Below are 13,888 nucleotides of genomic sequence, written 5' to 3' on the forward strand. Positions count from 1 at the left end.
TTTTGACTCTTGGATTGGCCATCTGTTTAGGTCACACCTACATACTTTCATGCTATAGTTTAGCCAGTAGTGTCCTATTTCCAGTGAGAACAATCCTCCAAAAACTGACAGGTAGTAAAATGAAAATGTCTCCATAAGTAATCCTTCATTTTATGTATCTATGTGTCCACATGGAATATGTTATGTCTTTAAAAAACAATCAGCAACAATAATCTGTTCATCATTATACATTTGAAGTGAGAGCACATTATTTCTTTCTTGTGGGTATTTTTCATTCCTACATAATATATCTAAATAATAACAAGATCTAAGAAATAATTGAACATCTATGTACATATCTTTTAATGATGTAGATTTAGCCACTTATATAAAACAGTTGTCTCTATTGATTGAATATATTAAAACAAATAATTTACTTTATTTTGTATTTTTGATGCATGGCCCTCTCAATATTACAGGTTACTTCCTCAAACAATAATTTGCACAAGACTTGAATTGTTTGGGGAAGAGTTCATCCTCAGGGATTTCCTTTAACTATGAAATCATAGAATAAGTGACCCTACCCTTCTAAAATAAAGACAGAAAGATTGGAATAATCTGGGAAGGTATAATTACTCCTTTGGGGCTTATTCAGTTGGCAGCTGGTGTTACATTGCATAAAGAGCTAGGCTTAGAGTCAGGAAGACAAATTCAAAGCTTTATACAGTCCTTAGTTATGTCAGGGCACTTTATCTCTGTGTCAGTTTCCTCAACTATAAAATGGGGATGGTAATAACATCTACTTTCCAAGACTGAAATTAGGATCAAATGAGATTTTTGTAAAAAGTGCTTAACACAGTATGTGACAAATAGTAAGTCCTATATAAATGCTTATCATCTTTCCTCTTCCTTCTCCTGTTGTGCCACTTACAAAGTAGCATTAGGAACAAGTCACATCAATATAACAATTTAGAATTTGCAAAGCACTTTCCTCATAATGATACAATGTATTATTCCACTTAGGCTCAGAGAGCTTCTGAGGTATGTTCATGGCTACTCAGCTACTAATTATCAGAACTAGAATTTGAATTATTATTTTCTTTATAACTCTAAGCTCTATTTACTACATCATGGTGCTTCTCATTGCTATTTAGAGACTGGGAAAATGATTTTTGGATGATTCATAAAACAGCATTTATAAAGAAATGCTTAACAGTTTTTTTTTTTTTTCTACAGACATATATGTCTTGCATATATATGTTCCTCAGCTCTGCCTTTCAGAATCCCTAGCTTCCTTCCAGGCCTAGATCAAGAACCACTTGCCTACCACTTAGGGCTATCCTCAACCCCTTGCCTCTGATATTACTTTGTTTTTACTTTGTACTGGCTTATTTGGGTACATTGTTGCCCTCTAGTTCCTTCAGGACACAAAGGACTATTAATTCTTCACTTGCTATTCCTAGTATTGAAGAGAATGCTTTGATTTTGTTTTTAAATCAAACCCATTGTTTTATTGCTATAACAAAATTTCCCCGATGATATTACCTCTATTTACTCTGCAGCTTATAGTTTTAGAGAGCTGCCTAGAGCAAAGCTTCTTAAACTGTGAGTTACAACCCCTTATGGGTTGTGTAACAATGTGGGAGTCATGAAATTGTAACTTATTATCAGTAAATGTATGACTTGTATACCTATTTTATATATCCACATACCTAATGTTGCATAAAATTTTCTCAGAAAAAAGAGATTACAAGTGGGAAAAGGCTTTTAATTTAATCTTTTTCTTCAACTTTGTTTGACTCTTGGATTCCTAAAATTATTACTTATTTTCCCCATGCCACCTTTGACCTAGTAGATGAAAATCAGCCAAATAAAATTCTATTTTTTTTCTCTGACACTTCTAGTTGGCCTTACTAGCTCATATTAAGTCATAACTTGGTGATAGCCTACAGATTCTATTCTTTGCTGAAAAATAGTTCCAGAAAATTAGTTGATTTCTAAGGCTCCTTGAAGCAGGAAAAAAAAAATTGAAATTTCTAGAATGTGGAGACAGTATTCATGTTTCTTTACCTTTTTGGTACAAGACCTCTTCATAAGGACTACAAAGAGATCTTTCTGTGGATTTTATATCTCAATATTTTTTATATAGTATAAATGAAATAGTTTTTTAAAGTATTGACTTATGAATTTGCTTAAAAACAGCAATAAATCCAATATGTGTAAACTTAAACTAGTGTTCTTTTAAAACTGTTTTCCAAAACAAAAACAATTTAGGAAGAAATGTAACACTATTTTACATGTCTTTACAAATCTCTATTGTCTGGCTTAATAAAATATTGCTAAATTCTTTTGTAGACTCAATCTGTTGTAACGTGTTGTTTTTGTTGAAATTATGTGATGGAAATTTGGCTTCATGCAGAGAAATCGTTGGAAAAGGGAGTATTCTAATAGATAAATAATGTCGTGATATTATTATTAAAACTGTTTTGATCTCACAGACCTTCTGAAAGAGTGTTAGGTACCCCTGCAGATAGATGAATATTTAGAGGAGACAGAGTTTGATGAAGCATTGCCTATTACTTCACAGAAATGTGGGAAATTTTTTCTGTGAAACTTAAATGGGAGTTATGGACTTCAATAGCTTCAGTCAGTGGACAAAACCCAGACCTAAGACTTTTTGTTCAAATGTTCTTATAGGGAATCACTGCAAGGACAGACCAGAAGGAAGGACACAAAAATTCTTGCTATGATTCTATCAATATATTGGATGATCCAACTATCAGACAAAGAGTAATAAGAAGAACCAATGTGTTAAACGTGATGGAAAGTATGTTATGGCATTTTTTTCTGAATTTAAATGAATTGGGAACTAATTTTAGACTACATGTAAACTTCTTCAGATGAATTTAACAAAAATAAATTTTAATGAAAACATGAGGAGGTTGTAACAACTTTGGAATGTATTATCAACTTTGAATATCACATCATTTTCTCTGTATGTTCTAACTAACATACAATAATTTGGACATGTTATTGTTCAATAATGTCTGATTCTTTGTGACTACATTTTGGGGTTTTCTTGGCAAAGGTACTGGAATGATTTGTCATTTTCTTCTCCAGTTCATTTTAAAGATTAAAAAACTGAGGCAGACATGATTAAGAAATTGAGGGTCACTTAGTTAGTAAATGTCTGAGGTTTGCTAGCAGATTTGAATCCAGGTATTTCTGACTCCAGGCCTGATGCTCTATCTACTATGCCACCTAAGTTGCCCCTTTTTTCAACATTACCTAAGATAATTGTTGTACTAGGCAACATGTTCAAGTTTTTTTTTTTTTTCTGTAATTTTAATATGAAATTAACAAGATTTTTTTTCTTAAGAATCAGAGCTCTCATCTCAGGAAATTAAAAACCTCTTTTAAAAGATTCCTTCTCTTAAGAAATCATTCACCACAACAATTCAAGTGTTTTTCTCTGAAACACATATGTATTCATCTTTAATCTTTGTCTTATTTATTCTTCTCTGTGCTTACTCTCTGTAGCATGAAAATCATATGAGACTTGAATAGAATATATTGTATTTTTACCCAAGACTATTATTTGGTTAGCAAATTCAGAATCATAAAACAGGCTTCAAATTTCTTTAGGAAAATTAAAATGTGAAAGTGTTACATTATCATTAGAAAGTACAAAAAATAGACCAATTGAATTTCTTCATTTTTTTTCCTCACAGGACTTCATGACTCCAGACCTACATGTACAAATTGGTGGCATAAATTTTGCAGCACATATATGATCTGGAATTGCTCTCCACCTTGCTTAAAATTCAAAGAATGTGTCTATAACATTGTTATGGATCCATTTTTTGAACTGGCCATTGCAATCTGTGTCATTATTAACATAATTTTTATGGCCATGGATCATTATCCAATGACTGAGAAATTCTACAATAAGCTCTCAGTGGGAAACCTGGTAAGTTTGTCATTTTATAGCTTGTGACTTGTCACTACAAGTTTTTTTTCCCCTCTACAGAATTATTTTATAATGTTTCTTATTTATCTTTGTTTCTCCTCAATTATTAATGATCATTCAGTTACCAAATATAATAGTCATTTTTTCCATCTCATCCTTGGCTTTTCTACAACATTTTATACTTTTGCACATCTCTTTCTCTCTGGGATTTTATGATATTCCTTAATTGATTCTCCTACCTATCCAAACCATTTTCCTTCTTTAGTATTCTTTATTGTCTCTTTTATCATTCCTTCTTTTCCTGTGTCAGACAACCACTGGTCCACATTTTGACTTCAATCCTTTTTACCCCTCCATTTCCCTACCAGGTCATTGCCCTACTCTGGATATATTTTTCTTTTCTCTTTTAAAATTGTAATTTATTAGTATATTATTTTCCAATTATATGTAAAGATGGTTTTCATAAATCATTTTTGTAAGATTTTTCACTTCCAATTTTTTTTTTTCTCCCTCACCTTTTATCTCCTTCCTCCCCATGCTAGCAAGCAAACTGGTTTAGATTATATGTTTAGATTCATTTTTAACATATTTCCATATGTGTCATGTTTGGAAAGAAAAATAGGAATCAAAAGGGACAAACTGTGAGGGGAAAAAAAAAAAGCAAACATACCCCCAAAAGATGAAAATAGTATGCTTCAATTCGCTTTCAGTTTCCATAGCACTGTCTCTGGATGTGGATGCAATTTTCCATATAAATTATTGAAATTGCCCTGGATCACTGAATTGCTGAAAAGAACCAAGCCTATCATTACTGATCATCACACTTGCTTGCTTTGCTGTGTACAGTGTTCTCTTGGTCCTGCTTCCTTCACTCAGTATCAATTCATGTAAATCTTTTCAGGATTTTCTGAAATCAGTCTGTTTCCTGACTCCAGGTCTAGTCTTCTGTCCACTGAACTTGGATTTAAAGGAAACCAGGGAAGTTAAGAGGCAGGGATGAAGAAGGGAAGCATTCTAAGCATGTGAAACAGGTTGAACAAGTAAGGAGACAGGAGTTATATTGTATGTAAAAAATAGTAAGTAAGAATTTGTAGCTGAATCACAGAGTATGTAAATGGGAATAAAATATTATACTTAAAAGACAGGAAGGATCCAAATTATCTTAAATTCATATGATACAAGTATCATTTTCCCCATGTGAGTAACACAAATAGTCCAACCTCTTTAAGTCTTTTATGATATCCCTTTCCTATTGACTTTTTTATGCTTCTTTAGAGTACTGCATTTGAAAGTGAAATTTTCTATTCAGCTGTGATCTTTTCATCAGTAATGCTTAAAAGTGCTTTATTTCATTATATATCCATCTTCTCCCCCCCCCCTCAAAAAAAAAAAAAGGATTATACTCAGTTTTACTAGGTAGGTGATTCTTGATTGTAATCTTAGTTCCTTTGCCTTCTGGAATCATACCCCAGGTCCTCTGATACTTTAATGTAGAAGTTGCTAAATCTTGTGTTATCCTGTCTAATTCCATAATATTTGAATTGTTTCTGGCTGCTTGTAATGTTTTCTCCTTGATGTGAGAGCCTTTGGATTTGGCTCTAATATTCCTTGGAGTTTTCATTTTGGAATGTCTTTGAAGAGATGATCAGTAGAGTCTTTCAATCTATTTCAATCTATTTTTCAATAAAATCAATAACTTTCAATTTCTAGAATATCAGGACAGTGTCCCTTGACAATTTTCTAAAAGATGATATTTAAGCTTTTTTTTTAATCATGGCTTTCATGAAGTGCAATAATTTTTACAATAGCTCTTCTGGATCTATTTAACAGGTTAGCTGTTTTTCCAATGAAACATTTCACATTATATTCCTTTTTTTTTCATTCTTTTGGTTTTGTTTTATTTCTTCATTTCTCATAAAGCTATAAGCTTTTTTTCATTTGCTTAATTCTAATTTTTACAGAATTATTTTCTTTAGTGAGATTTTGTGCCTCATTTTTCAATTTGTCCAATTTTACTTTTAAAGCAATTGTTTTCTTCATTGGATTTTTTCCCATTTGACAATTCTATTTTCAAGGAGATTTTTTTTTCCTTCAGTGAATTTCTAGATCTATCTTTCCATTTGGCAAATTTTGATTTTCAAGGCATTCTTCTCCTCGTTAACTTATTAACTTCCTTTACAAGTTAGATTAGTCTGTTTTTTTCTTCCTAAAGCAAGATTCATTATATATATATTTAAATTTATTGAACTAAATAAAAATGAGGAAAAAGTGGAATAGAAAAAAAGAGAGAAAAGGAAAATCAAAACAAAACAAATTATTATCATGTGCCCAGATAATATTAGGGAGGATTAAAAATATATAATGACAAATTTCCATTTCAAAAAGCATATATAATAGTAGAAGAAATTATATTCATGAGGGTCCATCTTTTCTTTCCTTCCTTATATTTTTATTCTGTTGAATACTTTTTACATTATTCTTTTCCCCTTCTTCTTCCCCCTACACCTTCCCAAAGCAGACTGCAGTTAAACATATAAATAGATTAGATAAATACATAGATACACACATACATATATACATACTCATACACATTCACGCCCATCCATCACAGACCTATACATATATACATATATCTATATATACACATACATAGACCTATGTGCAAATATACTCAGACACATTTATATGCTTAAGCATTTACCCATATATAAACAGCCATTTTAAATGATCATAATATGGCTGATATATAATGTAGATTTCTCTCTTGATTGAATCTTTAAGTTTGATTTTATGTAAGATCAAATTTTTTTCTAGTAATTTCTACTCCTGATCCTTGTTGTAGGGTTTCTGTTTCTCTTATTTCCTATCTCTGATAACTCTAATTCTACTCCTTAACTTGCCTGTTACTAAACCTCCCTCATCCATGGTTCCCTCCCTTATCTTGTCCCCCATTCTTTTCTTTCTTCTTTATTCCATTCCCAGTAATCTACACACCTTGTCCCACTGCAATAAATCTATACATCATTTTATATGCCACCTTATCTTTGATCCCTCCTTCCAGCATTTTTCCTTTATTTCTTTATAGATTTTGGAGAGTGCTGTACCTTTTATGGTATATATGTAGTGTTCTATATTTAACCCATTCATGATATAAGTAGGTTTTCAGAATTATGACCCCCTCCACCAGGAGATCATTATATACTTCAACAACAATACTATATGATGACCAGTTCTGATGGACCTGGCCATCCTCAGCAACGAGATCAACCAAATCATTTCCAATGGAGCAGTAATGAACTGAACCAGCTACGCCCAGAGAAAGAACTCTGGGAGATGACTAAAAACCATTACATTGAATTCCCAATCCCTATATTTATGCCCACCTGCATTTTTGATTTCCTTCACAAGCTAATTGTACAATATTTCAGAATCTGATTCTTTTTGTACAGCAAAATAACGTTTTGGTCATGTATACTTATTGTGTATCTAATTTATATTTTAATGTATTTAACATCTACTGGTCATCCTGCCATCTAGGGGAGGGGGTGGGGGGTAAGAGGTGAAAAATTGGAACAAGAGGTTTGGCAATTGTTAATGCTGTAAAGTGCCTATGCATATAACCTGTAAATAAAAGGCTATAAAAGGCTATTAAATTAAAAAAAAATGTAAAAAAAAAAATTATGACCTCTCCTCCCTCATCAAATGCCTCCTTTGCACCTTTTTCCTCCTACTTCTTAGGAAGGTTAAAAGGGTTAGATAAATTTCTAGACCCAACTGAATTTAAATCATTTCCTCTTAAAGCCAAAACTTATAAAATCAAACTTCAGACAGTGTTCATCCCCCTCCCTTCTTTCCCTCTATTGTAATAGGTCTTTTGCACCTCTTCATGAGAACTAATTATCCCTTTCCACTTTGTCCAGTACAGACCTTTTCCCACCCCTTAATGTCTTTTTCTTGGATGTTATCATGACCATTCACAACCACATCTTCAGTCCAATAATGTACCCCTCTGTCTGTCCCAGTGATAGATACCATTCTCAAGAGTTACAGATATTATTTTCCCATTTAGGGATATAGAGTTTAACCTTTATACATACATATATATATATATTTTTCCCCTTGTTTACCTTTTTATGGTTCTCATGTGTCCTCTGTTTGTAAATTAAATTTTCTGTTTAGTTCTATTTTTCCAGTAGAAATGATTGAAATTCTCTTACTTCATTGAAGCTCCATCTCCTCCCCTGAAAGATGATGTTGAATCTCTCAATGTAGTTATTTCTTTATTGTACCCCAGATCCTTTGCCTTCAAGAATATGGTATTCCAGGTCCTCTGATTTTTTATTGTAGAATCTGCCAGATCCTGGGTAATCCTGACTGTTGCTCCCTGATATATGAATTCTTTTTGTCTGGCAGATTGAAGTACTTTTTACTTGTGATTATAGTTTTGGAGTTTTGTAACAATATTCTTTAAGCTTTTCCTTGTGGGATATCTTTCCAGAAGTGATCCATGTATTCTTTCAATGAATATTTTCTTCTCTCATTTTAAAATATTGGAGCAGTTTTCCTTAATGACCTCTTTTAAAATGCTATCCAGGATCTTTTTTTGTCATGGGTTTCAAGTATACCAATAATATTTAAATCATTTCTTCTGGATATTTTTTTCAAATTCCACTGTTTTTCCAAAGAAGTATTTAACATATTCTTCCACTTTTTTCATTCTTTCTTGTTTGTTTGACTAATTCTTGTTATCTCTCAAAGTCATTAGCTTCCATTTGCCCTGTTCTACTTTTCAATGTGTGATTTTCTTCAGTTCTCTTTTATTATCTCTTGTTCCATTTGCTTCATTCTAATGTCTAAGGAGTTGTGTTCTTCAGACAATTTTTCCTTCATTTTCCAAACTGTTGACTCTCTCATGCATACCTCTCATTTTTTCTCATTTTTCTTCTACCTTTCTTAGTTGCCTTTTGAAATCCTTTATTAGTATTTTCAAGAAGCGTTTTTTTGACTTGAGACCAATTTATCTCAGTCTTTGAGATTTATTCTGGGGACATTCTGTCCTCCTCTGAGTTTGTATTTTGGTCTGCCCTCTCATCATAAGGCAGGTTCTGTGGTCAAGGTTCTTTTCTAATTTTTGCTCATTTTCTTTCCTTTTCTTTTAATCTATCTTCTTTTTTGCTCTTTAAAGTGGAACTCTGTTCCTGGGGTAATGATAGTACTGTTCCAAGATTCCTATGTAGCTCTGAACCTTGGCTTTGAGCCCAGGGTCCCCTTGTGTTTGAAGGGGATAGCTTTGCCTGCCTGCCTATTTTCCAAGTTTGCCTTCTGATCCAGGACTGAAACTGTTCCACTCATTTATTTCTCTACTTAACCAGGACTGAGGGTCTTAGTTGCTGATTTGTTGTGATTAAGATTCTATCACTGGTTTTCCCAGAGTCTATATGACTTGGGCTAAACACCCCTTTTACCCCAGTGAGACTGACCTTTCTTGAAGTTTTTGCAGTCTGTCCTGAGCTGGATATTGGCTTCATTCCATCGGATTCTGTCTAGCTTGGTTTCATGTGGTTTTTACTCTCTTATCTGGGCTCAACCTCTGGATCCTGTTTACTTGTTTTTCAGGGGTTTTTGTGTCATTCTTATTTCTCTTCTCAATTTTTCCTCTATGTGCCTTACTTGATTTTCAAAATCCTTTTTGAACTTTCCCATAACTTGAGATCAATCCATATTTTTCTTGGATTAGGAAGTTTGACTTTGTTATCTTCTGACTGTGTGTTTTGATATTCCATGTCTCCATAGTAGTTTTCTGTGATCAGATTTTTTTCTGTTGTTTGCTCATTTTCTCAATCTATTACTTGGCTTTTAATGCTTTGTTAAAGTAAGGCTCTGCTTCACAAGTAAAGGGTGCATTATCCCAAGCTCAAGAGGTTTTATGCAGCTGTTTTTAGAAATAATACTAGGGATCTATAAGTTTCTGTTTCTTCCAAGGTTGTATGATCTAAGGACAGGTGTATTTGCCACTCTCTTGGCCTATCCTTTGGTCTATAAGTGATCCCAAGCACTCTTTTCTTCCCTAGAACTTTGTGTCTGGCTTCACTATGGTTACAAGCTCTGAGTTTCAAGTTCTCACCTGAGATTGACATCCAATATTGTAATCCAGATTCAAATATGGCCAAAGCAACATAGTCCTACCTTAGTGCTATCAAAGAGACCCATGGAATGTCTTTCTGATTAGTTGTTCAACCCTGGGTTACAGTTTGTGAGCTGAGAGTTCTGGAAGCAGCCACTATTACTGTTGCTGATTCAGTGGCTTCCAAAATCTTCCTTTTTTGGGTGGGCCAAGATTATATTGATGTCTTCTCCGCTGTCACTTCAGTGCAACAGACCTTTCCTGCCTACCTTCTAGACTGTCTTTGGCTTCTGTGAGCTGAGAAGTCTAGAAACTGCCACTGCTATCACTGATTCAGTTGCCCTCAAGCCTCTTCCTGGTTTGCTGGGGCTTGGTTTGCAAAGGAAAAGTTTGTGCTGAACTGTATTCCCTCTCCCTCTGGTGTTACAGACCTTTCCTGCCAACCATGTAAGTAATCTTGGACTGGAAAATTGTTTTACTTTGTCTCTTTTGGTTTCTGCTGCTCTAGAATTTTTAAAGTCATTATTTAAAGGTGTTTGGAGGGATTTGGAGGAAAGTATAAATGATTTATTGCCTTCACTCTGCCATATTGACTCCATCTTAAGGGTTGGGACTTTTGACTCTGTCTTACTTCAAATTTTTGAAGTAAGAACTTGTTTAAGTTCTTAAACAAGCTGAGGAGCTGTTTAAAAAAACAACTCCTTAGACATTAGAACAAAGCAAATGGAACAAGAGATAACAAAAGGTAACTGAAGAAAACCACACATTAATAAGTAGAACAAGGTAAATGGAAGCTAATGACTTTGAGAGATAATAAGAATCAGTCAAACAAATGAGAAAGAATGAAAAAGTGGAAGAAAATGTTAAAAGAGGATTGACAATCCTCTTAAATCCTCTGTGTATATACACATACCCACACACATCGTGGATGTTACAAATGTAGATGTTGACATCTACAAATTTCAACAAATATTGTTATAATATGAGGAAATATAATTAATGTGATGCAACATAGGATTAGGTTTTAGACTTGTCATTTTGTGAGTATAAGGAACTCCTGAAAAAGGTCATGTCTTCTGACAATGTCAATTGGCACCTTCTCTGCATCTAATACTCTTAAATAGTAGCCTTGATTTCTGAAAAATAAGATGACAATGTTATTCAAGCAGGTCATGCCTGAGGCAGAAAAAATAAATTTCAGTTCTTTGCTTCTAAAATAAGTTTTATTTTTGTTTAGGTCTTTACTGTGATCTACTCAGTTGAAATGTTTTTGAAGATAATTGCTCTACATCCATATAATTATTTTAAAACAGACTGGAATATATTGGATAGTTTTATTGTTTTACTTGCTTTGGCAGAATTGTATATAACAAAGATTCATGGTTTATCATTTCTCAGATCATTCAGACTGGTAAGTACAAACTAAACCAATTTTAAATTTTATATGTGTTAGTCATTATGGAATTGGTTGTTACTAATAGATCTCATGGCATCTCTGAGTTATGAATTCAAGTCAAGAAATTAGAATCTAGTGTACTAATTTAAGGCTCAGGGGTCAAGATTGGAGGCAGGAATGAAAGCACCAAATAGGTGCAGAAACTCAAGTTCCAAAAAAAATCAAAGGTTTGGAACTCACTAATCAATCTGGAGATGATAAAAAAAAAAAAGTTGGTTTCAGTGGGTTTTATTAAAAAGGATAGATTCTAGATTTACCTGTGTTTTTACACTGGAGAAATTTAGTTTTGAGGAATTAAAAGAGTGGCAATTATCCTAATTATAAAATTATATTTCTTCTGCTTGCTTTTTTAGCTCCGTGTTTTCAAAGTGGCAAAATATTGGTCAACATGTGAAAGGATGTTAAAGATGATTGTTTATTCTGTGGAGGTCTTTATAGGCTTGTTTTTGGTGGTGTTCATTACCTTATTCATTTTTGCGGTGGTTGGTATGCAGCAATTTGGTGAAAGCTACGAACAACATTTCTTCAAAAGTGTTGACCATCCACTTTTACGTTGGCACATGCATGACTTCCTCCATGCCTTCTTCATGATGTTCCGAGTACTTTGTGGTGAATGGATAGAGCCTATGTGGGACTGTATGGCTATAGCAAGTGAAAGCAAATGCCTTGTCTTTTTTGTGATGATGGTTATTATTGGAAAAATTCTGGTATGTATTCAGAAGTGTTCAAATACTCAACAAAAAAAGTTAAACTTTAATAAATTTTTTATGGTTTTGAGCTAAAGGCATTTACATTATTTTAATCCTAGGTAAACTCATAGTTGCCATTACATAATTTTGAAGCAAAACTATTAATTTTTCTAGTAATTATGTTGTAGGATTTTCAATTTAGCAAACATTTATTAATCATTGTGTGCTAGATACTGGGAATAAAGACTTGAAGCTACATATAGTCTAGCTTTAAGATGGTTTAAATTCTACTGAGAAGGATAAAGCATATACAAAGAGAAGAAAATCAAAGATAATGTGGAATGAGAGATAACAATAACTGGGGAGCTTTAGGAGAATTTTCCTATAGGAGGTGAGCTTGAGATGAACCTTGATTCAGGAAGCTAGTGATTTTAAGAGATAAGCGTAAAGAGAGTAATTTGTAAATATCTTTTGTAAAGGCCTGGAGATGGGAGATGTAATGTCAAGTTTGGAAAACAATCATTTTCTTGGAGAAGAGAGATAATATAAAAAATATGAAAGCAAAGGTGAGAGTCATATTATGAAGGATTTAAATACTACAGTTAAGGATTTACATTTTATTGTAGAGTCAAGAGAGAACCACTGAAGATTTTTGAATATGTGAGTGACATGGACAGACCTGAAAAGCAGAAAGCTGAAAGCAGAGAAAATAGGAGACTGTTGTATAAGTGAGGCAATGAGAACCAAATGTGGAATTGTAGTCATTTGAGAAGAGAGATGTGAAGATCTTAGAGACATTATAGAGGTAGAATCTACAATATTTTTAAAATAATAAATGAAAAGTTACAAAAGGTAATACTGGCAATTACAATATATGGCAAATGAAAGAAAAGAAGAGAGATTAATTAAAAGGCTACTGAAGTAATAAATTTTTGAGCTGATGAGGGATCTAACTAGGGTGGAGACCCTGTGAGTAGACAGTAGGTAATGTATCTCCATTGTTAAGGAGGTAGAATGGACAAGAAATGACAACAGATTGTGTTATGTGACATAACTATTGACCACTTTCACCTCTTGTGTAGCCTCTCTTCTCTGGGATTTTGTAACACTATTCTCTCATGGTTCTTCTTTCTTTTTGACCATGCCTTCTCTTTTTACTTTAAAAAAGTAGCTTTTTTTCCAGATACAAGAAAAAATTAGTTTTAAATGTCCACATTTGTAAAATCTTGGGTTCCAAATTTTTCTCCCTATTTCCCTCTCACCCATTCCCATAGACTGCAAGTAATCTAAGACAGGTTTAAACATGTGCAGTTCTTCTAAACATATTTCCATATTCAACATGCTGCACAAGAAACATGAAATCAAAAGGGGAGGAACCTGAGAAAGAAAAAACAAACAAATAACAATAACAAAAAAGTGAAAATACTATATTCTGATACACATTCAGTCTCCGTAGTTCTCTCTATATATGTGGATGGTTTTTTCATCACAAATCTATTGGAATTGCCTTGAATCATTTCATTGTTGAAAAGTCCATCGTAGTTTATCATCACATAATCTTGTTGTTGCTTTGTATAAGGTTTGTTGCTGTGTATAAAAATTATTTCACATGATGAAACACAAGAAATCTGTTACAGTTGAGGGAAAGAAGGGAGAGGGATGAGTATTAT

At 33.2% G+C, this 13,888-nt stretch overlaps 1 protein-coding gene across 4 annotated transcripts in view; it reads left to right on the forward strand.

The window, feature by feature from the left end:
- Positions 1-13,888, forward strand: part of LOC100932957 (sodium channel protein type 9 subunit alpha-like) — a 148,288-nt gene that overhangs the window by 76,939 nt on the left and 57,461 nt on the right. For all 4 annotated transcript variants that reach the window (XM_031960528.1, XM_031960532.1, XM_031960530.1 and 1 more), the window contains exons 12-15: positions 2,677-2,806; positions 3,711-3,949; positions 11,311-11,484; positions 11,883-12,236. In XM_031960528.1, the coding sequence (XP_031816388.1) occupies positions 2,677-2,806; positions 3,711-3,949; positions 11,311-11,484; positions 11,883-12,236 (897 nt within the window). The remainder of the gene's footprint in view (positions 1-2,676; positions 2,807-3,710; positions 3,950-11,310; positions 11,485-11,882; positions 12,237-13,888) is intronic.

The sequence above is a fragment of the Sarcophilus harrisii genome, chromosome 3, assembly GCF_902635505.1.
Source record: "Sarcophilus harrisii chromosome 3, mSarHar1.11, whole genome shotgun sequence".
Classification (NCBI taxonomy): Eukaryota; Metazoa; Chordata; class Mammalia; order Dasyuromorphia; family Dasyuridae; genus Sarcophilus; species Sarcophilus harrisii.